The following is a 26,314-nucleotide window of genomic DNA, read 5'->3' as shown; positions in this document are numbered from 1 at the left end:
ATTTCTGATTATCTTGCTATTCATTGAGAGGGCATGAATGAAGAAAAAGGTGGCAAAATGCAATTCACCCAACATTTTCCCACTATTATCACATTTAAAGATTAAAATGAATGGAATATGAATATTAAACTTATTCATCAAATAGGGATATAGATAGGTCACTTTCTTTCTTTTTCCTATAATTTACCTATATCAGTTGAATACATGGAAAGAAAGATAGACTAAAGTACCCTGTTTTGGTGATTTTTCCATTATCTTTAATAGCTAACCTTTGAATACGGTTTAATTTGTTTTCCTGCTCCCTGAAGCAAGTTCCTGCTTACCTGTCACTTAGCTCCCCAGGGATCCAGGAACCCCGAAGACCAGTTGCCGCTGGTCCAGCAAGAGCCTGCCTGCCCTCAGTGTCACACGGAACTCATTCACGCCTCCTCGTGCTGTAGGCCATTTTGTGTGTGTTTTCTACAGTGCTCCTTCAGTGGGAAATTTACTCTCATTTAGAGGAATATGAAGAAAGAGAAGGAAGGCGGAGTCAACTTCTGGTCACTTATGGGCAGTTAGAATCAGCCGTTTGAAAAATGAGCTTCTGAATCAGGAGAGCTGTTGCAAAGTGACTGGCAGAACTGCATACAAAAAGGTAGAATGCTGAGATGCCAAGAAATAATGCCATTTCTATGACGGCTAATAAAAAGACTGCATTCAGGGCGAGGAAGGTTAATGATGATACTTTTTTTTTTAACATCGAAGATTAACAGGGTAGCTTGCATATTCAAGTCAATTCAGACACACTGCTAATGGAGGAGGCATGCAAAATTAATTTCGACAGCACCTCTCAAATTATGATCACTCACTCTTCTCTGGCTGCTGCTCTTTGTTTTGGTAGGAAGGAGCTGCATGCATACTTACAGTGGGTGCACGCCATTGCGTAGTAGGGCATCTCTGGACCTGGGGAGTTTGGAGAGCTGGGGGGGGAGGGGGGTGTTCCCTTCAGTCCTTAATCACCGCCGGTCCTCTGCTGGGTGTTTTCCTGATGGGATGTGTGCACTTTGTCAGGAGCAGGGTTGTTGCTTGGCAGGGACTTTGGTTTCAATAGTCAATGAGACAAAGGAACTGAGCTGAGATGAGAAGAGGGTGGGAGGTGGGAGAAAGACTGGAGAGGAGAGAAGAGCTGCTCTCTCTTTATGCAAGAGATCTCCATGTAGAGTTGGGGACAGTGTCTTCGGGTTACTGCTGCCTTGAGTCCTATTGAGGACCAAGGCTCAGATGACATAGGAACTGGCTCTGGAATCTAAACACCTGAGCGTGAGACCCAGTGCAATATCTTATGCAATTTGCTTGATTTCGTCAAGCCTCACTGTGTTCACTATGATCAACAGGGAAAAGAATAATACCTACCTGATACCAGTATGTATTTTTAATTTTGGTAGAATTTACATATAGTAAAATATACACATCTTAAGTGCACAGATCAGGGAATTTTTTGCATGTGTATATACCCATGCAACTACCACCCACATCAAAATATAGCATATTTCCATTGCCTAGAAAGTTACAGATGGATATTTTAAAAAGTAAATAACAATAGTTTTTACCTTTATAGTGCTTATCATGGGCCAGGTGTTTTACATATATGATCTTGTTTCATTCTTACAACCTTGTGAAGGGAGGTGCTCTTACTATCTCCACTTTAAGATAAAGAGACTTGCCCAAGGTTATAAGGACAGTAAGATTCCTGCTCTTAACATCCACGCCCCATCACTGACTCTAAAACTTGCCCTGTGGCCGCCTTATTAAGTGCATTAGACGAATGAGAGTGGAGCCTCCTTAATGCTGACATTTCTTTCCATTCCTTCTCTCCTTGTCTGGGGCTGGTAGGCTGTGTATGATGCTCTTGCAGGAGAATTCGTGAGGGAAAAGGCAGGCTGTAGCTACCGTTCCATGCCAGCTTTGAACGTCAGGTGCATTTTGGGTGCTCATCGTCCTCCACTGCTGTTCCCAGGAAGCCCTGCCCCAGCTCCCCTTCAACCATCACTGCTTGGTAAAGTGACAATGTGGCACACTCATTGGTTAGATCACCTGGGCAGTTTTGGCTGCTCAACCATCTTTGGGCTCTATCCAAACCTTGTCCTTATGAGGATCTAAAAACTTCAAGTGAAAGTCCCTCCATTCCAAGCCCATTTTAGCTGTCTTGTCCCAGATTCCCAGTATTTATATTTTCCCCATCCATCCCGTTCAGATCCTAGGACTTGCTGGTTTTCCTTCTCCACCCTTATTTTCTTCTTCTCCTCTTTGTCTTCTTCCTTTTCTTTTCCTTTTCCTTCTTTTCAGTTCATCATGGTCTTCATGATATCACCAAATGAACTGTAATAAGCCACTTACTCTCTGCTAAATGCACTGTAATTGCCCATTATAGATTCTTTGTGGGGGGCATCCATGATTAATGTGTCTTTCATAGAGTTGAATTCATGCTTAACCTTTTGTACTAGATCATTTTCAGACACATTTAGCCAGCCGTCCCTTTGACATCTGCGTCTGAATGTCAAACTCAACATTTCCAAAATAGTATTCATTGCATTCATGAAAACCCTCTCCTCTTCCATTATTTTTCTGCCAGTCATTTGGAGCTGGCCCTCAACTCTTCTTGTGCCTCATTTTTCACTTTCAATTAAGTACTAAGGCCTTTGAATCTTTCTTATATATGCCTTGAATTTGGTCTCTTCTCTTGACCTTTACCACCTATCTCCTGGTCCTATTGTTACCAGTCCATGTCTGCGTCAGGGGCTGGCCATGCCTCAGCACAGGTCTGGGGACTTTCATGAGTCAATTCTTGACTAGTGCAGGAAAAGTTTCAAGATACAAGTCCAAGTGAAAGTGAGGCAAAGGAAGGGCCCCTGGAGTGTTGCTTTTCCACAAAATACCACGTGCGGGCGTGCACGTACAGTGCAATTGAAACTTCATGGCCACACTCAAGGGGCCAAAGAGCCGCATGTGGCTCACGAGCCACAGTTTGCCGACCACTGGGATAGAAGAAGCAAAGGATACACCTGAGGAAAGGGGGATAGGCATGCTCAAAGGAGAGGGCACGCTGTTATTCTTTGTCCTGAGAGTTTTATCTATTTTTGATACGTGGAAATTTTAGAGGAGATCCCAAGGAAGCATCTGAACAGAATATTCATTAGATTTCCGGGCATGTTGTTTATTGTGCTGGGTATTAAAATGGGGTCATTCTCTGGTTAGTTTCACCTTCATCGTGGCTTAGTCTGGATCTCACTGGTTTTTGTTACCTAACCCCCTGACTATGGTGATTTGAACCATCTTAGGCATCTTCACTCAGGGAGGATAGGGTCTTGTGCTTTATCAGCTGGTGTTAATTGTTCAGCTATCCCGGCCGTTGTTCAACCATTCGCTCAGTTTCTTCATTCCGTTTGCCAGGGAATTGTCCTAGTTTCTTACTAATCTGCTTCACTCTACACCCCTGAGCCATATATGATGCTAGGCACTTTATTCACTTAAAAAATAAACAAAGGCGTGTAAGGGCAAGCACACAGTCACGAGCTACCTCCATTTATTGTTTTCCTGTTGTGCACAACCACATCACAGTCAAATGAGTCAAAACCATTAGCTTTGCTCATGGTCTTTTCAGAGCTAAAATCCTACCATTTGATGTCAGAAGCAGCTAATCACTACTAAACTTGATATAGGACATTAACATGAGAATGCAATAGGAAAAATTTATTTGAGGGTTCCATGCCATGGAAAGCTATGCTACTCAAAAGGAATTTGTTCTTTTTGGCCTCAATGCTCAGGAAACTCAAGAACGTGGGCGATTCCCTTTATCTCACTGATGTCCTGCTAGTGAGGAGCCACGTGGACGGTTGGAACCTTACGTTAATGTTTACGCTGGCATGTCATGTCTTTCTCCTCTCTTCTTTATGGACTAAGAGAGTAGATGAAGAAATACACAAACCAATAAGAAATAGACCAACATGTCATGCCCCAAATATAATATTAATGTCCGTTTTATAAAAGTACAATTTGAGATTTGTCGGCAGGGACTGAACGTATTTGCAAACCCAGCATGTTTCATTTTATGTGTGCTTCTCTACTGTCCTGCCAGTTGACCGGTTCTTTATTACACTTGGACTGCCCACGGGCAAGGGCCATGTATTGTCCTCTCTTTGTAAGAAAGCTCATTACTGGTCATTGACTGATATTTATTCTCTTTATTTCCTCCCTTCTCATACTAAACCAGTTTCCTCTTCATTCGCTTTAGAATCTCTTTGATCCTTCCATTTAAATAGTGGGCCTGAGTGTGTGAGTCATTTCTGAAATCGCTTTTGCTGTGGGCCTTCAGGGGAGGGCTCTGTTGGCTCGTTGGCACGGATGGAGAAATGAAGCAAGAGAAGCCCCCGCCCCCTCAGCTGCCTCCAACCGCCACCTTCTCAGCTGAGTCCTGTTAGAAAAGAAAACCAGGCCAGAAGGAGACATTCCCCCCATTTCCATTTTGATTTAAAGCGGGGGAGGGATGACAATGATTTTCCTCCTGCGTCTTTGAAGTGCGTTTCCAATTCTTCAGCTGGTTCTCTGTTTTCCCTTTGTAATAAACAGCACTGGATTTTACATGTGTGAGGCTATCCACCCACAGGACCCCAGCCTCCTTGCCTTTGGCACTGTTATGGGGAAGGTGAGGGATAGATGATTGGAAACAATCACGCAACCATTCCATTTTGCTAATGCTTGAATCCAGGGGAATTTTCTCATTTAATTCTCTGAAATGAAGAGCCCCTCTGTTAGCCTTAAAATGTAAACAAGAGGCCTTTAATGTGCGCTTTCCCCAGAAATGGAATACCGGCTGCTCATATTGATCCAAAACACTGCTGTGGGTTTTTTGTTTTTTGTTGTTGTTTTGTTGTTCTTTTCTATATTTGTAAGTTATGCGATTGCAGTGATATGATATAGGATTGTTTGAGTGTGGCTTGAGGATTGCTGGTAAGTGGCATTGTTATTCTAAGCTGTAAGCAGAAATGTAAAAGGATGCTCTGAGAACGCTTGCCTGAGCTCTTCTTGTCTATCCACACACAAAGGGAACACGAAGATCCCAGGCATTTTCCCCAATTATTTCAATTTATACCCGCCTCTTGAAACTCAATTCTCCGAGTCTGGTGTTTCAGACAAAGCGCACTTTGTGTGAATGATACAGATAATAGCTCCCAGTCCATTTCATTCCAGCCTGGACCAGGTGTTTTGTCGAGTGTGTGCGTGTCAGCTACAGCTAACGGACCTTGCAGCATGCTCGGTTTTGCACCCAGGAACTTCTGAGGGAGACCACAGATCCCATGCCATGTTACACACAGTAACTGCAACTGAATGTGTGTAATGCTTTCTCATGAAAAAGCCATTTCAATCCCTGTTTTTTTGGAGGAAGGGAGGTAAAATGACCTGTCTGAGGTCACACAGCCTGGCAGTAGTAAGGCTGTGTGCAAGCTTAGGTCTGTAAACTCTCAATCCAGAGTTGTACCCATTTCCCCATACCTGCCTCCCCTAGTGGGGAAGCCAAGAACGAGAAGATATTGCCAGAATGGGTGCTCGGGGCAGGGGTGAAGGTGAAGAAACACCAAGGTCTTGTTTCTTCAAGGACAGCACAGAAGAGTAAATTTTGAAATAACTCAACACTAAATAGATTTCTAATTCTGAGAGTTGCCTTAAGTGTAAGCAGAGAGGGCTCGCTCTCTGAAATTAGCAGACATTTATTCATCTAATGCTTGTTAGGATCCCACTGCGTGACAGGCATTGTGCCCGGAACTGTGGCAGACGTGACTTGATTGAGATTAGATACTTCACCCCAGGCTCTCACTGTCTTCTGAGGGAAAGATGGTGAAAGGTTGGAGGGTCATGATCGCTGTTGGCTAGTCAGCTGCAGTGACATGAGTAGCTGAATAGATGGTTGGTTGGATTAAAAGATATGAAAGAAATGAGTGGCTGGACTAAAGACTAAATCACAGAGTTGATGAATGCTCACTGTTGTTGAATTCTACGACTGGGGTTTCTGTTTGTTTTTTATTTTCCTGGGACTGTAACTTGCTAACTTTTAATTGAGCTAGACATTAATCAAACCAACCACCCAGAGTCTTTAATTTTCTGTTTTAAGAGCTTATGGGACCCAGCAAATTCAAGGGTGGCTGCCTCAAGCCTGCCAAGCCCAGGGGTTGGGAGTCATTGTCTGCACCCAGGAGCCTGTGAATGAGGTTGGATTCATGTTGGCCCTGGAGTCGGGCAGGTCTGTGTCAGAATCTAGCCTCTGTTGTGGCCCCACTAATTAAGAGGCCATGCTGTGACCCTTGGCAAGCTCTTGTCCCCACTTTACAGGTTAGAAAAACCTGTAAAATGGGGACAACGCAATATACAGGTTTGGATAGGACCAAATGCATTCCCAACATGGTGCCTGCAACCCAGCAGGAGCTCAACACGTTGCATGTCTCTCAAACTCAATATTCCACTCTCCCACTCCGCTCACTTCCGATGGCTTTCCAGGAAATGGCTTCTGTCCTTTATGAAAATATATCTGTTATCATGACTCCTACTGACGAGAAAACTCAGGTATGTATGTGACCATGGACTAGCTTAGAAAGGCTTGAAGGTGGGAATAATTTAAGAAGATATTCATTGTCTTGGGTTGGGTTCTCAGAAGCAAGCTCTAAGATGAGGCCTGGGAGAAGGTGACTTACTTTTTAGGCAGTGTTTCAAGAACCACTGCTAGAGTAAAGATTGAAATTCATGGAGCCAGGCAACCGCATAAGTCTCCAGAGGGAACAGGGGCTGGGGTGAAGGGATTAAGGGATCCTGTGTAGCGTGCTGCAGTGGGTCTGCAGTGATAAGCCTGGAGGGGTGAGGATGTAAGCCTGTTATAACAGGTGTCCTAAGTGCTTATAAATTGATTCGAATGCCAGATGTCACTGAATTGGAACCAAATGGGGTCAAGGGATAAAAGACACAACTCCTTGCAGTCAAAAAGCTACCATGACTCATTTCTCCTATTGCGTGAATGTGAAATGGAGCACGTTGCTTTGATGGGAACCCTCTTTTTAAGCCTTCCCAGATTTGTTCAGTATAGAAGCTACTTGGCTCAGCCCCAAGCCATCTCCTCTGCGTGTCCATCTGTGAGCCAGGGTGAAGAGGTGGGGGAGGCCGTGTGCTAGCAGGCTGAGCTACACTCATCTGGCATGGCATCGCAAAGGCAATCATCCTAAGCATTAGGGCACAAGTCAAATCTGGGGTCATGATTCAATTGGCCATATCTGCACCTTTGTTTTCCTAAAAGAACTTCCTTTTTTGTTGTTAAACCTCACCCAAGGATATTTTTCCATTGATGTTTAGAGAGAGTGGAAAGGAGGGGAGAGAAGAGAGGGAGAGAGAAACATTGATGTGTGAGAGACATGTAGATTGGTTGCCTCCTGTATGCACCCCGACCAAGGATAATCCTGAAGTATGTGCCCTTGACCCGAATCGAACCTGGGACCCTTCTCAAACCCAGGGCCGACATCTTACCACTGAGCCAAACCAGCTAGGGCCTAAAAGCTCTTTCTATAGAGCTGGTTGGTGGTTGAATGAGTGCTCTGGCAGGGAGGAGGCCATGGCAGCATGGTCAGCAATGGCAGGGTACATGATCTCGGAAGTTGTGTGGGGGAGCTGCAAGTGCAGGTAGCTGTCAATTATTCTGCCCTAACAGCCTCTGGAGGTGTGATGATAGACAGGCCATGTCTGTAGCCACTCCACATCATCAGAGAAATGTCAACGGAAGCCATTCATTACTTGCTAGTTGAGGCAGTGGAATGATCGCCATGATTAGATCCTAATTTGATAAGCCCTAAAATCAATCTATGATTCTCTCAGTCGCATGCTCAAAATGCATATGCATACACATCTGTACAGCACATTTCATCCATCAGCAAGCTGTGTTGACACTGCCTCAAGACTGTACCCCAATTATGTCCACTTCTGCATCTCTCTCCTGCCACTAACTCATCAAACTTTTATCTTCTCTCCCCTTCACTGTTACAGTAGGAGGCAGGAGAGCTTAGTAGATGTGAACACAAACTCTGGAATCATATTTCCTGGGTTTAAACCCCAGCTCTGCCACTTTCTAGGTGTGTGATCTTAAGTAAGTTACTGAATGTCTTCGAGCTTCAGTTTTCTAATCCATAAAATGGGTATAATGATATACTTCTCCATAGAGAGAATGCCTGGTAGAGAGTGAGGGTTCAATCAATAGTATACCTCTTCTTTCCCTCTACAAAAAGCTTCCTCAGTGTTCTCATGCCTCTCTTTCTAGACCCTCCCTCCTCTCTTCATTAAAAATACAAAAACAAAACATAGTTATCTCCACCTAGTAATCAAACTCTGTGCCATGGGACATGGGGTCTAATGAGACCTGGTCCCAGTCAGGCTCTCCAAGTTTATTGTCTCATATTATCCCCCCCCCCCCATTTTCTATAATTCCAGTCACACTCACCTCCATATGCTATCCCTCCAACAATCTAAGCAGATTTCCACCCCAGGGCCTTTGCATGCCATTTCTTCTGCTTGGGATGCTTGTCCCTGAGATCCTTATAGGTAGTTCCCTTCTCACCCCTGGTCTCAGCTCAGGTGTCTCCATCTCAGGGAGGCAGTCTTCCCTGCTCACTCCAGCCCCTGCGTCTCCCGCTGCCCCAGTCACTATTTTGTGGGCAGCTGACAGTATTTGTTGCTGTAGCATCAGCTCTCAGGGTTCTGCCCAGGTCTCCTGGGATCCACGATCATTTCTGTGCATAGCTCCAGGAAGGCTTTCTCCCTCAGTAGCCAGCTCCAGCCTCGAAGGGCTGCCCTCCGGCCACGGGGGCCTGCTTCGCCTGGGCACCCAGAGTACCCACAGTGCCTGGGGCTGTCCATCCCCAAGGTTTCACCACTCCTGCCGCTCTGCCCCTGTGGCCCACACTGTCTGCGGAGCTCCCGATGTGAGACTTGCCTGCCTTTGGATGCTGCCCAGCCTCCTTCCCTCATGACCCTTCCAGAGGTTTCTGAAACACCTCCTAATAAGTAAGTCACCTTCACCCAGGCTTCATCTTAGAGCTTGCTTCTGGAGACTCTAATCCAAGACAATGAATACCTTCTTAAATTATTTCTGATACCCCAATAGCATATAATATCCCCAAGAACAGTGCCTGCTGTAGAAGCTATTCATTACTATAAATATGTTGCATGTAGACTATCAGAGCTTACACATTATATTTATAATCAGTACATTTTAACTTATATTTATAATTTATATTTATAATCAGACATTTTTAGACATAAACATACATTTTCTTAAAGATTCCAGCACTTACACATCGATTTACTGTTCCTGCTGTCACTGTGTGTCTGAATGGCAGGTACCAACTTATTAGTAGGGCGTTAGCTTACAGGTTTAGTACAATGGCATGCTTTATGCCAAGGATAATGGATGTATGGTAAAAGCAATAGCTTGGGTTGGACTTTAAGTGAGTATTTACAATTAAGTCCTGGAAGTCCATTTCTCTCTTGGGATTTCACCTCCATGGATATCTGACCAGGATTTTTACAGCTGCCGAGTTCTGAGGTCTCCTAAGTAGGCTGTGTTGGTTTATCTGAGGAGATGTGTTTTGGCCCTTGGGGTTCATCAGGAGGAGAGTGGGGGATGGTTCTGGACCTTATAATTAGGCATGCTTTCCGGGAGGTGGGGAAGTGAATAGTGAAGAGTGCGTTAGGGGAAACGCTAGTAGAGTTGTAAGAGGCTTGTAACCTGATCTGGAATATGAAGTTCGTGGATAGTTATTGATTTCCTGGTGGGTGGAATTGCTTTTCTCCCTGTCCCACAGCTGGAGGAGGGAGGTTGTGAGAAGGAATTGCTATCCATCAGACTGGAGAGGTATCTGTGGAGGTCCCTGCGAGACTGGCTGATGGGACCAAGAGGCCTCTGACACGTGCAGATGCTCCCCAAGCCCGTGGAAGAAAAGCAGCAGAGCAGAGCTGCGCTTACACTGCTCAGATCTTGCCCGGGAGAATTTGGAGTTTCAATTACTGGTTTGCCAAAAGGCCTGGGGCGAGGGCAGGGTGATCCTTGACAGCCACAAGTTCCTCACCTTCCCCCGAGAGGGTTGAGCTGAGCTGAATTCTCCTTGCAGTCAATAGGAACTCAGCCGGAGCAGAATGAGTTTCACCTTAGAGCCTGTGAAAATCGAGCAGGAGTGAAAAGTGGATTAACCTGGGGATTAACCGGTGCCGGCGAGGAAGGAAGGGCTGGCTGTGAGCGGACTGAAATTTCAAGTGCAGGCAGCCACGGGCAGGCTTAGAAAGGGGGTGACCACACTGAAGATGTGACTGTTTAACCTTGCTCCAATAGTAGGAGAGGGGCTCCAGAATGCTCCCGGTTGCCTCTCTGTGCTGGTGGAACCAGGATGTGCCTGGGGTGCCAGTCTCATCCTCAGGGATTTTATGGGTGTTTTTTTTGGTTCTCAGCTTCAGGGAGGTGGCTTCTGCGTGTGGACATTGATTCCATGCACAGGCCTCTGCGGACCCTCCTTCAGTTCTAGGCTCATACTGAACCCATACCTCTCAAAATCCTCAAGGGATGATGGTGTACCCCAGCTTCCAGAGACAATATGAATTTAGAATATGAGGCAATTACACCTTTTATTTTCAGCTTCAGGCCACAGTTTTATTTATGGGATGGTAAGAGTCTCACTTGTCCTGTTACATAGACAATGACCACAGAGGGTGACAAATGGTGAGGCAGAAGTCAAGTCTGGGCACTACAGGAGCGCAGAACAGGGTCACCCAGATCAGAGGTGGGTGTCAGGAATATTGCCCAAGGGGATTCGCATCTCTGTGAAGATCTAGAGCAGCGGTTCTCAACCTGTGGGTCGCGACCCCTTTGGCGGTCGAACGACCCTTTCACAGTGGTCGCCTAAGACCATCCTGCATATCAGATATTTACATTACGATTCATAACAATAGCAACATTACAGTTATGAAGTAGCAACGAAAATAATTTTACGGTTGGGTCACAACATGAGGAACTGTATTTAAAGAGCCAGAAGGTTGAGAACCACTGATCTAGAGGGTAGGAAGCAGTTAGTGAGGAGAAGATGGGTGGGTAAGAGCATTACAGGCAAAGAAATAACGTACAAAGGTCCAGCAGGAGGACAGACAGGGCTGGGTAGCGTGGGAAGAGGGGGCTGGACAGGTAGAAGGGCTTGTTCACAAAGAGCTTACCAAACTCACCCTCAGGGCAATAGGAGATGCCTGAGAAACTTCAAGGAGGCGCCTTGTGGTCAGGCTACAGTTTGGGGGAAATTTCTGCTCCTCAGACTGAAAGTGGGGAGGCCAGGGTGGGAGACTTGGCACAGGAGATGGAGGTGGATATGACTTCATGGTGGAGTGGATGCTGGGGAGAGCAAGGAGGAATCAAATTTGCTGGTTGACAGTGTGACGGGGATGTCTTCCCCCTGAGAGGGAGCTGAGGAGCAGGAGCCGGGCTGTGCACAGATGGGAAGTTGGGAGGTGTCCCCGGGAGTGTCTCCCTCCTAGGGCCGTGGCCGTGGCCATGGCCACTGGTGCTTTTTAGCCAGTTGCATCTCAAGGTGGTTTTCCAAAGTGGACAAAGGATCTGCATTTCATTCTTTCTGTGGGGCTGATATTGGGGAGAAAGAGGTGAGGAAAAGGAGCATCTTATTTGCAGTGTCCCTGGGCCGTGAAATGATTGCAAAAGTGTGTCACATTTCAGGAGAGCTGTGCTTTCAGGAGCTAGCACCTTCTACCACAGGAGAGAACTTTCTGGAAAGGAAGCAGGTCCCAGAAATACTGCAGCTTCCTCTCTGCAGCCACTTTGACACATGAAGACTCTTTTCTATGAAAACACAGAGCTGAGTAGCTCTGCAGGCTCCTCAGTACCTGGTCTGAATTGCAATTTAGGCTTGTCACTGGCTGGCAGGTCTTCAGCTTGTGTCAGGCACTGGGTCCCAGGCTGGGTTTGCAGGTCTCTCATACTCATTGCCTCTGCCTAGAAAGATTGATCTGAGGCTCTGCAATATTTATCTTTTAAATCATTTGTGTTTGTTTGCTTGACAATCAAGCTGCAATTTAGAGTTGCTGTTTCCCGAAGCCTTATAGACTAATAGGATTTCACAGCTCCAATTACAAAGGAGAAAAATCATTTCATCTCCAAACGGAGGAGCCAGACGCTTCTGAGAAATCATGGTTCACAAGAAGACAAAAGTACTTCCGAAAAACAGGTTCCATTATTAATGGCTTCCTCGGCTAAAATCTCACTGACTCTCAGCACCAGGAGTCTTTGTCTTGTTGGGGATGCGGTTTTTGATCTGTAAAGTAGGTGACTTTCATATTGGTAAACCGCGGCAGCGCCCACAGCCACAGTGGTTTGTAAGCAGTGTAAACATGTCCACTGCCTTTCCCCCAGCAAAGGTGTCCTCCTTCCTGATACTTCCTCTGAACTGATATTGTCTGGAATAATAGAATATTTGATGGGTTTTAACAATCATTCAGTTCAGCCCTTCATCTGATACTTTAAGAACATCTTTTAATATGTTTTCTTATTGATTTCAGAGAGAGGAAAGGAGAGGGAGAGAGAGATAGAAACATCAGTGAGAAATATCGATCGACTGCCTCCTGCATGTCCCCTGTTGCAACCCGGGCATGTGCAAACCAGCAACCTCCTGGTGCATGGGATGATGCTCAACCAGCTGAGCCACAGGCTGGGCTCATCTGATACATTGAATGCCTTTCCATAGACAACTACCCCTGCTTAAACACTTCTAGGATGGAGAGCTCTCTACTAGACCTTTCCATGGGAATGTACTAATTTTGCTCAATTTTAATTAGAATTTAAAGTTTAGTGACTTCCCAAGGAGATCTTTGTTAATATCTAAAAATCTCCAAGCTGACCTATTCTCTGGGATTCATATCTTTGTGATGGAATCAAATGGAGGTATCACAACTAGAATCCCAACAGAATGAACTTTTAAGAAAAAGCACATAATCTGGTCTTAATTATTCCATAGCTCTGTTTTTATGGCCAGTCCGAACAGGTTGGGGGAGGGACCAGAATGATGAGTGACTTTCTATGGGAATCTTAACCTAATCTTTAACATTAACATTTTCACAAGGAGCCTATATTCTTGAATTAGTTATTTAATGAAAAGTTTTCTAAAAATAACGAGGAAAGGAAAGTAAGCAATGAGGATGCTCAAGCACATCTACACTGCCTTCGTTCCAGAATGCCGGGACATCCTGCTTCCTGTCATCACCAGAGAGCTGAAGGAGCTGCTCGAGCAGAAGGACGACGGGTCCCAGCAGCAGCTGCAGGAGAAGAGGTTCTGTGTGGAGCTACTCAACAGCATTCTGGAGGTGCTCAGCTCTCAGGATGCGGTGAGTGCTCACGATGACAGAGATATCCTGGACACAGACTAGGGCCGAGCTGATGAGGCTCTAAAATGTTTGTGCTGACGAATGGCAATTGAAGTCTAAAGATGAAGGCCAATGACTTGCTCAGCGGGCCTGCTTCTCCAGGGACTAACCCCCATGACTGTGAAACATGGCCTAGGGATTGGGGTTGAGCGTGTAGCATTCTGTGGGTATATTTTTCATTAGACAGTCTTGTGGTGTAAGTAATACATATTGCAGGCTTTTTAGATGACTGGTCCATTTCCAAAGTCTGGTTTGCAGGGGCAGGAGGGGCAATTTCCCATGCCTACATGGCCAAGAGAAAAACCTCCTACCGCTTTCTTCTCTGATTGGATTGAATCTTATTTCTCCAGTTAGCCCCTGCAATGGAGAAAATGGTTAAGAGTCATTCTGGATGAGCAGATTGCTCAGGAGTGATCCAGGAGGTGTTTACCTTGGATGGGCTGGTTTCAGAGGACAGGGTAGAACCAAACAATCAACTGAGTCTTTTCTAAGTGTTAGTGTAAGCTTTCCTCCTCCTCCCTCCCCAACCCCCACTCCCAGAAAATCCTCAGAGAAGGACTTTCTGGATGAACTCTATCTGTGATAGACTATAATTAGAAAACTCTGCAGAACAATGCTCCTTCACTGCTCATATCCTATAGTCAACCATTACTATCAATTTCTTTGCATTTCTCTCTTCTGTGTCATTCTTTCCATTCTTGCTTTCCTAATTACTAGTAAGCTTACTCTAATCTCATTACTATGAAAATGCAGCAGCTTGCTTGCTTTCTTCAAGCATTCATTCATTCATTCATTCATTCACTCATTCACTCATTGTATAGTATATGATGTACCAGGTGTGTGCCAGGTATTGGGTATACAAAGGCATGGTTTCTTAAGAAAATCTTTACAGACATATAAATAAGCAGTTGCAATATAACCTGACAACTAAAATCTACATGCATACTAGGAGTCTGGAGCCACAAAGACTGTGTGTGTGTGTGTGTGTGTGTGTGTGTGTGTGTGTGTGTGTGTAAACATTTTTGTCAAGGAAGCCTTCACCAAGATAGTGAAGCTTCAGTTGGGTGTTCAAGGGTGAATAATTACTGATCACAGATGCTATCTTATTTCCTATTTCCTAGGCACTGTGCTGAATGCAATCCATTCCTTTGTTCTCCTCACTTTAACCAGTGCCCAAGATTGTTATCCTCATTTTACAGATGAAAAACCTGAAATTCATAAGCTTAATGTTCAATTATAGACAGCAAATAAATTGCATGGTCAAAATTCAAACCCAAGTTGGTCCAACTCCAAAGTCTGCATAGTGATAGGCATTGGGGATACAAAAGCTTGATCTTTGTCTCTTCCTTTTCTTTCTATCCTCACCCTTTTCCTTGGGGAGAGAGTGTATAATACCCAAAAACTTGGCTACTCAAGATTCACTCCGTGATGTTATGATAATGGTGGTGTTTTCATATATACACTCATGAGCCGGTTGTTGAACTGGCCCTAGTCTTTGCTATTTGATCTTAAAAAAAAAAAAACTTTTTAAGGGAAAATTTTGTCATAACTCTCACAGTGTAGGGACCTGAAGGTAGGCCTAACATTTCTTCAGAAACATTCCACAGAATGTTACCTCTTCCTGTTAAAAAGAATTTACAGTGTTCCTTATATTTCAGTAATGCTCACATCCCTTTTCGTGTGGACTGTGCCAGAGGACCCCAGTTTGAGGAACATACTTTTAATGGACTAGCTGCCAATTTCCCGATTAGGGGAGGCTGGCGCCAGCTCATAGTTCGTTAAGCTGTGATGCAGGGATTCCGCCCACCCCATGGGAGTGGCTCCCTGGAGTTCCATCCTGACAGGTCTCATCACTGTGCACATTGGGTAACAGCAGACACTGGTAAGAAGAGGCGATGTCTCACATACCCTGGGTCGTGGACCTTCAAAGCAGAGAAGTGAGTGCGAGGCTTTGAGCTCCCCTGAGGGGCTGTGCATCTGGACTGGAGGTGTGTGAGAGGCATGGCTTCTCTCTCTGCTGCCTTCAGTGCACGGCTTCCATAATGACTTCCTACTGTGGGGACTGCCAGCCCTTTCCCCAGGGGGAGCACCTGGTTGCTGGATGAGTTTTTAAATATTGGTATTACCACTGGGTTTGGTACAAGATTTGGATACTTTTGGAGCTTCTGACTAACCTCTCCATCTCTAAGATGGAAATCTCTCCACTTCTTAAGAGCTTTTTCTCTGACAGAAATTCATTCAGTAGCCATGATCACTTTGAACGAAATGGAAAGTCAGAAATCCCAAGTATCTAATCTAAATCTCTCTTGCTGTGGTACAGAGTGGCTCTCAACCCGGGATGCACATTTACATCACCCACGCTGCTCTGCAGAAGCAGCCGAGCTGAGGCTGCAGTCCCAGTTCTTCTGATTTAATTGGTCTGGGGTGGGTGGGGGCATCTCAATGACAACTTTACCAGGTGATAAGAACAGGCAGCCAAGGTGAGGACCACAGCTCAGTGCACGTCTGCAGCTTGAGCATGAACCCGAGTGCCTTGGAGGAGCTATTAAAACAGGTTTCTGGTTGTTAAGTTGGAAGGATGGGGCCTGATCATTTATTTTTCTAACAAGTTCCCAGGTGATATGGATGGTGCTGGTCCGGGAACCACACTGTAAGAATCACTGCTCCAATATGGCCTAATTTTTCCCCCATCTTCAGTATTCCCTGGAAATAGAAGAACAGTTGGGCTCATCCTCAGGCCTTTACCTTTCTAATTGAAGAGCCCTTTCCAGTCTATAAAACCTAGCATCTTGCAATATGGCATTTAATAAACCGTAAAATGGCAGAATCTTCAAGCCTATTCATTTGTACTCCTGCATTCCTTTTCATGCAGCAGCGGGGACATGGCCTGTGCAAAGATCTGACTTTGAGAATCCAGACCGTTGGATGTGTCGTTTGGTTTCTACAGGCACCAACTTCTCAAAATCAGAAATTAGGAAGAAAAATAAAAAAGGCTCCCAGGGAGAATGTCCTGGAATTGTTTTTTCTGGTTATTAGAATCCTCTCTGCTGACAACAGCATAGCCATCCATTGTTTAGTGGTTCTTTGTGGGCATCACAGAATAGCCATCTGCCCTCCTCAAGCATAGACTGTGTCTGCCCGATGGAACCATTGCCCAGGGACAGACCATGTGTGGAAAGTTCGCAATTGTAGTGCAGGATGCCAAGCTTCCTTTTGGGGGGCATTGTGTGTTTGGGGGATGGGAAAGAATGCTTGTCTTCAATAGGTCGTCATTGTTCCAGGAGTTCCACCCCAGCGCAGCAGGCCTGGCATGTGGAAGCTGGTTCCCTGTTATTACTTTATTCATCGTAACCCTGGGTGGCATGACTCAGGGCAGATGTCGGCCTTAGCCTGGGTGTCGGTGTTTTTTTTTAATGATGGTGTTAAATTTCCTCACTCAGCTGCATGAGTTGCACTCAGCGTAGGAAAGAGGCTCCAGTGAAGGGTGAAAGGTCGGACTTCTGCCTCTAGTAACCCCCTTTCTCCTCTCCTTCACCAAGTTTAGTTGTCAACTTCCGTTGCTTTGAAAGGCAGTTTCCCACCGGCTTCGTTCTGTGCCTGGCCATCTGCTGAGTCACTCATAAAATTTAATTTTGCGCCAGACCAGGAGAGAGTTGGTTTTCCCTCTTAAAACAGGCTTTTTGTTTGTATGTGTCATCCCTCGGAAGGAAAGGAGTCCTTGTTTGTACCCTGCCTGCCAGTCACACAGCAGGGAAAGATGGCCCCAGATTCTGAAGAGGAGGAGGTGGTTGTACCAGTATTTGCATCGTGGATGTCATAGAGAATGCACAACGTCTGCTTTAAAAAAATAAACCCTTGGAGTCCATGGACTAGACATGTGGGTCTTACCAAGGCATCTTTCAGTCCTGACTGGTATGGGGGAATCTCATATTTGGACTCATCAGCTTAGTGATGGCGAACCTTTTGAGCTCGGCTTGTCAGCATTTTGAAAAACCCTAACTTAACTCTGGTGCCGTGTCACATATAGAAATTCTTTGATATTAGCAACCATAGTAAAACAAAGACTTATATTTGTGATATTTATTTTATATATTTAAATGCCATTTACCAAAGAAAAATCAACAAAAATATGAGTTCGTGTGTCACCTCTGACACACGTGTCATAGGTTTGCCATTAGACACATAGAACTTTCGCCTCTGCATTTTCTCCTGCTTGGAATGTCCTCCTCAGCTCCCATTCTTTCTGGGCAAGTAAGATGCTAAACTCCTTTTAGCTTCAGCTCAAATAATGCTTCCCTTCCGAAATCTTCTCCATTCCACATCCTCTTCCTCTCACTCTCCCACCCTCACCCCAGGCAGGACTTCCTTCTCTGGGTTGTCATAACCATGTGTTCAGACTGATATTACAGCACTGGCTGCTTTGTCACACTTCCCTGTGTGTCCCCTGCCAGGCCTTGAGCGCAGAGGCTCAGCAAATCTCACTAGCTGGCTTCTCAGAGTGTACACTTCCAGCCTAGCCTCATACCAATCCCCCTTTCCTCTCTGTCCTCCTGCTCCGTTAACGTTCTCTCAATCCCTCGCCTGCCCAGCATTCCCTCACCTGTGGGCTGTGTGGGTGCTGTTGGCACTGTCAGAATGCATCCCCTCTCTTGTGGTCCCAGGAACAGCTTATGCCTGCTCTGTGTAGCATCTGTGTGTCATCTTCTGTCACTTACCTGCCTGTGGAACCAGGAGCCCCTGATGAGAGGGGTCCACCAATCTGCCGTGCAGCTCTGCCCTCCCCTCCCCACCCCTCCAACGGTGCCTGCACAAAAATATCTGTTGAAGGAATGAATAAGTATGAGTTTCCCAGATCAATAGCAGGCCCTTGGGTCTTCGGCTCTGAGTCTAAGGGGATATATATGCCTTTTCCTCCTTTTGCCTTCCTTGGATGTCGGGTACAGAGGGTTAAATGAACCACACTCAGTTTATGACATGTTATCCTTATGGGTATGTACAGGCCCTTCCTTATTTCTTTGTGTGTGTGTGTGTGTGTGTGTGTGTGTGTGTGTGTGGTGTCTGTGTATTTCTCACCTTTCATCCCTATCTCCTGCTCCCATCCCTCTCCCTCCCCCACCTGCTAGAGGTGATTTGTCAATATGTTGAATATGCATGTCTGATGTTTGGTGCATGTGGTTTTTAACACACACACACACACACACACTCCCACTCCCCAGGCATGCCCCTCTCTGAAAAGGGACCAGGCATTGACAGCAGCAGGGCATTAGCATCTTTAGCTCTGCTAAGGTCCCCAGGGGCGGCGTGCACAGGGAGTAGTCTGCCTGGAGGGTGTTCTTGGTCCAGAGCTGCCCTGACCTGCCCACGTGTGGGAGGAGCAGACTCCACAGCTCTCTGCTTGGGTGCCTTCTAAAGTGCAGCTCCCACAGCCACCCTGAGCTCCGTGCTCTCATAATCCTCGGCAGCCTGCCTGATGCAGGCATGAAGGGAGGCTGATGCCTCCTCTTTGCATTACCATTTAATTCCCAGGAATCAATACCACCGTGCAAAAGTGGCAGGTTTTATTCTATCCTATCTGCTCCCTCGTATCTCTAATAACAGGCAGGGAGACAGGGCTTGCTGAAATTCTTTGTCTGGGGTGCATTCCAAGCAGAGAACAGCTAATTAATCCCCAACTTGCAGTTGAAATAGATCAAACTCTCTTGCTGTATCCAGGGCCATTTTCTTTATTCCCTTGCTCATCCCCTGCTTCCATGGCATTAAATGTGCCTTTGCTAGACCAATGGAATGATCTTATGTGTTCATGGACAGTGACATCTGATACACTTTTTCCCCCAGCACCTTCGAGCCTGTAAAGTCTTTCCTCATAAGTCATAAGGACTTTGTTTCTGGCCACCAATGGCAAGGTAGGCTTTTTATCCCGTTTTATGAGTGAGGAAGCTGAGTCTCAGAGAGAGGCCAGGTGATCCTAACCGAGGTCAGAGAGTTAGTAAAGGGCAGAGCTGGGAGGGAGTCACCCCACCTAACCCCAAAGTCACTGGCCTCCCACACGCCACACCCGCCGCCACTGAGCATTGACACTTTCCCAGTGTCAGTTCCCTGGTGGAGGGGCGAGCACAGGCCCTGGAGTCAAGCCACATTGCATTCATATGCTCATCCGGCAGACACCAGGGCTGTCCTGGACCCTGCGTCATATGCTGGGGTGATGGTGGGGAGCAGAAAAGGCCTGCATCCGAGCTCCACCTCTTCCTAGCTGGGGACCTTGGAAGTCATGCAATCTCTGTGCAATGGGGTGCTGCTTCCCAAGGTGGTCAGGATTACGGGGAACACAAGCACCTGTGAACACAGGCAGCTCTGCCCCTGGCACACAATCCACACCCAGTGCCGGTGGCTTCCCTTCCTCCCTTGCTGTCCTTCCTTCCTTGCTCCTCCTACTGCTCCAGGCTGCCTCTGAGGCACCCCTGTCTCTCTTCTAAGAGCAGTAAAGGGCCCAGTGGCCTCCTGGGAGAATGGCAAACAGGTACTGTGCCCTTTCCACTGAGGCAGCCCCTTCCTGCCAGCCTGCGGCACCAGCTGCTTCGGAGGAGGCTTGCCAAGGAAGATGCTGCAGACAGCAAAGAGTCCCTGCAGGGCAGCTGGACTTCCTAAGTGTTCCCTGGTGGGGAGAAAAGAGCCAGCCTCCTTCCCAGGGGCTCCTTAGGGTCCCAGAACTTCGGGGCTCAGGATAGTCACTGCTGGGGGTCGTGTGCTGGGGCTGACTCACACCAGCTCCTGAGAACCCAGTGTTACATTTTTAAAATCTTGTGAGTTATTTTATTAAATCACTGCCATTATTAAAAATTTATATAAATATAAGTAAATAGACTAATTAAAATCAGAGGCAACAAATAGATACTCAAAACGCATCACTTCTTAATGATCTCTACCCTGGATTCTTGCATCTAGTGGGTTCCTTTGGTGGGAATATTACGCAATGCTCTGCGGCCGCACATCTCTTCCCAACTCCGTGTTCAGTGTCGTCACATTGGCAGCTTGAAACCCACCGTCAGTGAGGACTCACACACAGCAACACTGTCTATCCAGGCCTTTAGTTTTTCTTCCCTGAGAGCCGACTGGTAAACATGTGCCGACACATCACTGCCTGGGACTCAAAGGAATTGCAGAAAACAAGGCAAGCCCAGGGAAGCTGCCCGTGCGCCTCTTCTTCCCGTGGCCCTGGCTCTGCTGCCCTAAAGGTTCTCATGGGACCGAGCAAAGAGAAGCTGCTCCGGGGAGGCAGCGGCTTTTCAGACAGACTAAACACTCAACCTAGAGCAGAGATGTAGAAGGATGCTTCAGTTGCCATGGCAATTCTTACTGACTGGCAATGGCTTCTTTCCTAGCCGTGTTGAGAATGTGGTGGCCTACATAAACCAGGGAGAGAGCTCCCAGGTTCCCGCACAGGTGAGGGGTGGGCAGAGTGACCTCGGGCTGTGGGTTCTCTCTGCCTAAACCAGATGTTCAGGCCACACAGCTGTGGGAGAAGCACACTTCCCAGGGGCAGTATTGTTTTTCCCTTCAGTAGGTTTTGACCCTTTGGCCTTAAATAGGGTTCAAAGGTGAATAAAAATTCATTTTGATTAGAAAACAACTCAGTAATCATTGTTACAAGGTAGAAGCATCTAAAGATACCAAACTTGTTGGGCTAAAGTGTGAGGAGAACCAGGATATTTGCATAGTCTCAAGGTATCTTCCCAAGGTATCCACTTATTAATGACACAAGGAATGATAGTAACTTTACAGTGGAGAAACCTGACAGGCACCACCTTACGGTAACCAGGTGATGACAGAGAGCACCCCCAGTAAATACATAAAGCAGCATCCTGTGCCTCTTGACAAGATGTACTGAGGACAAGATTACTCATGTGGGGAATCATGCCAAAAAGGCACAACCGGGATCTCATAATTAGAAAGCATTCAACAAACCCCAGCTGAAGGAAATTCTACAAAATAATAGACTAATACTCTTCAAAAGTTAAGGTCATGTGAAAGACCAGGAGAGCCCATCACATATTGGAGGGCACTTAGGAACCATGGCAACTAAATTCACTGTACAATCCTGAACTGGGCCATGGACCCGAAACTAGACATTAGAAGGAAACTGGCTAAACTAGAATCAGGCTTGCCATTTAGTAAGTAGTATTGTGCCATTGTGAATTTCCCGGTTTGATCATTGTGCTCTGGTGATGTTAGCATGTAGGGAAGTTGGATGAAGAGTACATAGGCACCTTCTCTGCTACGTTTGCCACTGTTCTTTAAGTCTGACATTTCAAAATAAAAAAATATTTTAAAGATTAATTTTGAGGTGTGTAAGGGATGCTTGCCCACTTACAGAGAATGCATTGGGAGGATGAGAAGTTCCCCAAAGTACACCTGTTCCAGCATGAAGAGATGCTGATAGGTGAGGGGCTTTCTCCGCTTTTTCAGTTAAAACTACAAAATCCGCAGACAAATGACTATCCTTAGTAGAGGATTCTACACTGTTAACTGCTCCGGCCTAGCAAGAGGTGATCAAGTGAGCAATTAGGCCATTGCGTGACTAAACCATCAGCGTGCACTCACCCAGGACTGGGCAGTTTCCTTCTAATGTCTAGTTTCTGGTCCATGACCCAATTCAGGATTGTACAGTGAATTTAGTTGCCATGGTTCCTAAGTGCCCTCCAATATGTGATGGGCTCTCCTGGTCTTTCACATGACCTTAACTTTTGAGGAGTACTAGTCTATTATTTTGTAGAATTTCTTTCAACTGGGGTTTGTTGAATGCTTTCTAATTATGAGATCTGGGAGTGTGATGGAGCAGAGAGCCTGTCCTGGCCACAGGACCTCCAGGGCTGCAGCCTTGTCCTGGGCTCTCTGACAGCCGTGTCCACGCCATGATTCCTAGGCCAAATTTTGGGGCTTGAATGTCACCCGATCTTCGCTTGACAAGCTTGGAGAGTGAGTGGTTTAGGAAAACTTCCCAGATGGTCCTTGGGTTGTTAATCTCAGAGGATCCATCTGGAAAATTAAAAGGCAGCTTTGTTGATGGTTGACCAGAACTCCCCCCAATAAAATTAATAATCCAATGTGTTCTGCTCCGTCAGCACTAATTAGAAATACTTCTTGATGTATTCTTCAATATTGCTTTATCTGCCAGGACCAAAGTATAAAGGAGTTTGCCTGCAACCAAATCCCTGAGGGCCTGTGTGCACTCCCTTCCGCCCTCAATTCCATACCCACCTTGTGCCTCCCAGGGCCAGGACCAGGGTGAGGCAAGTGAAGCTTACCTGGGGACGGGGGCAAAGTGTACGGGGTGCCAAAAAATGCACTGATCAAGAAAAAGAATATTTCCATGCAGTATGGGTTATTTTGTTCATCATGTATTTTTTGCATTAATTTTTATTTTTAAATGGGGACATTAAGTTTGATTTGTCTGAATTATTGAGTTCTTGGATGCCTCTTACATTTTGTCCCATGGGCAGGAGCCTTGATCTCTCACCTTAGTGCTGGCTCTGTGTAGTGCCTCTTGCCAATACCAGCACCTGTGGTAAGAAAGCTGGGCTGTGCGCGTGAATGTATGAGCGTGGCAGCTGGCAGGCGTGGAGAGGCACCTTTTTGTTCACCCCGAAAGGATGCCGAGGAAGGTTGCTGTCTGCAGGGAATCCTTGCATAAAAGCACGAGTTGAAAGGAACAGCCATTTACACTGAACCTTCCCTGGACCAGCCACTTGCTTTCCAAAAAGCATTTCCTACATAATGTCTGAATTAAATCTCCCCTTCACAGTTGGCAGCGTGAGTTAAAAGCCCTCTCAGCAGCAGAAAAATGTAGCTATGTTTGGTCCAGGTTACAGTTACTGAGGGAACTATAACTTTGATTTGCCCAACTGGTCTAAATGTAAATCCTTAAGAGAAGCATGGTAAGTGCGAAAGGAAGTGCTTGGTTTTTAAAGATGCTTTTGATCCACGGCTCTGTAGTACCCCAGCTGCCACATGCAATCTGGGGGCAACAACCAGGGACTGAACCAGCAAAGTTTCCAGAAAACAACTCAAGAGTTCTAGAATGGACATTTTCTCAGGGAGATTTCAGATAACATTAGCCATAGGTATAAACAATTGACTTGGCAGCACAGGTTAGAAAATGAAATGTTTAATTCCAGCCCAATTTCTCCAAGCAAAATAACATGCTAAAGCTGTTTGACTAATGAATGCCTTTTCTTCCACCAGAATTCACTCTCAACTTAGCTTTCCTCTCCACCCATCTTTCCTACTGTCTCCAGTGTATGCTGCGTTCCAGGTAGGCCAGTCTCTCACTGCCCCACCAACCCTCTCCTTTCCTCTTTCATTGTCATTTACCTGGTTCCTCAATCTGGAGGGCATTTAGTCCTGAGGCCCCCCAATTAGAGGTTCCTGACCTGAATCTGGCCCACCGATCTACTTCATTTCCCTCACCAAATTATTATTATTTTTAAAGTATGTTTTTATTAATTTCAGAGAAGAAAGGAGGGAGGAATAGAAACACCAATGATGAGAGAGAATCACTGATCTGCTGCCTCCTGCACGCCCCCTACTGGGGATCCAGCCCACAACCTGGGCATGTGCCCTGACCAGAAATCAAACTGTGCCCTCCTAGTTCATGGGTTGATGCTCAACCACTGAGCCACACGAGCTGGGCACACTTGCCGAATTATTTAATGAGGCTACTCGAATTACTTCCTATTGTTTTCTAGGTGATGGAGTTGCAGGTTTATGCTGTCTGCCTCACCCACCTGAATCGTGACTCCTGAGAGCCAGACTGCCTTTCCTGATAGACCCAACCCAACTTCTCCTCCCATTAAGAAACCATCCCAGATTCCTTTTGCCCTATCTTATCAATCCCCCAGATGCAGTCTGAAAACTTTTGGTTTTATATAGAATTAAGCGCTTAATTATCTGCAGTTTAACATCTGTTCTTGTCATTTTAGGCATGTCTGGCATATGTTGAAACAGGGCCAGCACTTTTTCTATTATTTTTCTATTTTTCTTTTCAACTAAGGCAATGTCTTTTCATCTCACAAAACATTATCTGAGCACTTACTGTTTGTCAGGCACCATTCTGGGCATCATGGATGTGAAGGTGATTAAGACAAAATGCTCATTCATTCAAAACTACCTCCGAGGTCTTAATTCTCAGTGTTCCTCAACTCTGGTGCTTGGCCTCAATGATCTATTCATTTTTCAGGGCCCACCTTGTCCTGTGCCTTTCTCCATGGTTAACACTCCTCCCGCTGCCACCAGGAACTCTCTCTGACTATTCAGATCACTGTCTTTTGAACACTGGGTGGATTCCCCTTATCTCTCAGTCACCTAGTGCATTCCACAGATGTGTGTCCACCCCAGCCTCCTGGAATTTTGTCATAGCCTACGATTTACTGGGCATGCTCTTATGTGGGTATCCTAATTCTAGTTTATAGGCCCTCCAAGGATGGGGCTGATCCAGTCTTCTATCTCTCCTCTACTTCCACACTGCCTGGGCATAGTGCCGAAGTCAGAGCAGATGCTCAATAATTAATCTTTGTGTTTTGATTGATCCTCTCATCCTCAATTATTCAACTTTCTCAAATACACACTGACACTAATTTTATTTTTTATACTCAGCAGACCCTAATGAGAAAGGCAAATCTGTTGTTGCATTAAACATCATATACAAAGCAGGTACCAACTTGGAGTATTGTTGTGCTCCCCAAATTGTTTCTACATCAATTTAGAATTCAACATGCATTTTCCTGCAGAAATAATGCCACACAATGACGGTGGTTAGTCTGTGTGAGCATGTTTAACCCATAGTGTAAAGGAACCCTGGGACAGAGAGCAGAGGCTCACGGTTACCTGTCCTCATTTCATGAATAGTTTCCAAACATTGTAGGTCCTTCACCTTACCTGACACTCATCACACTTTGCTCACCTTCAAACTATCAGTTCCCTTATCTAGACAATAAGTCCCATGAGTGTGAGGACTACATCTCTCTTGTTTACTGCCATATCCTAACACAGTACCTGGCACAAAAAGTATCTGTTGACTTTCATTGAGTTAAATTGAAAGATTATGAACTTTGGAGGCCCACAGGCATGGGTTCAAATTCTACCTTTGCTGCTAATTAGCTGTGTGATCTTGGGGAAGTGCCATGGCCTCTCTGAGCCTCAGCTTACCTCTGCATAATATTTTGTTCATCATGACTATCATATTGATACTTAATATATGTTTCTTCTTGCCCCAATGTAATCCCATAGGTATTGATTATTTAGTGATGTCTGCTTTTCACGCTGTATTGGCTGAGGTGGTGGTGACAGAGAAGGTGCTATTTGGTCTGAGAGTGTTTTTACAGCTTTAGACAACACATGACTTCTATTTCCAGCTCTAGTCCTGACAGTCTGTGTGATCTGAGGCAGGTGACTCAGACATATCTATGAAAGAGTGATGTTGGGTTTCTCTTATTTTCAAGTTTTTTTGTTTGTTTGTTTGTTTGTTTTTACCTAACCTCTCAATGTTCTAGGGGTGGAGCCCAAATTGAATTCAGTTTTGTGTTTTACCTTAATTATTCATGCATACTTTATATTCTAATTCAAAACAGATCCAGGTTTAAGAAATATTACTGTTATTTGTGAGTCACACATTAATGAACACCTGCTATAAGTCAATCACTGTGTAAAGCACCTGACATAAAGAAGTCCATTCATTTTTGCCATAATCCAGGGAGCAAATTGTTATCATGCTCAGGTTGCCTGTGAACACACTGAGGCCTACAGGAGTTTAAATAAATAGGTTTAGGCTATGAAGTACATTAGT

General features: G+C 45.6%; 1 protein-coding gene across 2 annotated transcripts in view; it reads left to right on the top strand.

The window, feature by feature from the left end:
- Nucleotides 1–26,314, top strand: part of DOCK2 (dedicator of cytokinesis 2) — a 374,655-nt gene that overhangs the window by 125,262 nt on the left and 223,079 nt on the right. For both annotated transcript variants that reach the window (XM_036312510.1, XM_036312509.1), the window contains exon 26: nt 13,286–13,437. In XM_036312510.1, coding sequence (XP_036168403.1) covers nt 13,286–13,437 — 152 coding nt within the window. The remainder of the gene's footprint in view (nt 1–13,285; nt 13,438–26,314) is intronic.

This window comes from Myotis myotis, unplaced genomic scaffold (assembly GCF_014108235.1).
Source record: "Myotis myotis isolate mMyoMyo1 unplaced genomic scaffold, mMyoMyo1.p scaffold_m19_p_6, whole genome shotgun sequence".
Lineage (NCBI taxonomy): Eukaryota > Metazoa > Chordata > Mammalia > Chiroptera > Vespertilionidae > Myotis > Myotis myotis.
The sequence above is the reverse complement of the archived record's forward strand: the minus strand, read 5'-3'. Positions and strand labels throughout refer to the sequence as shown.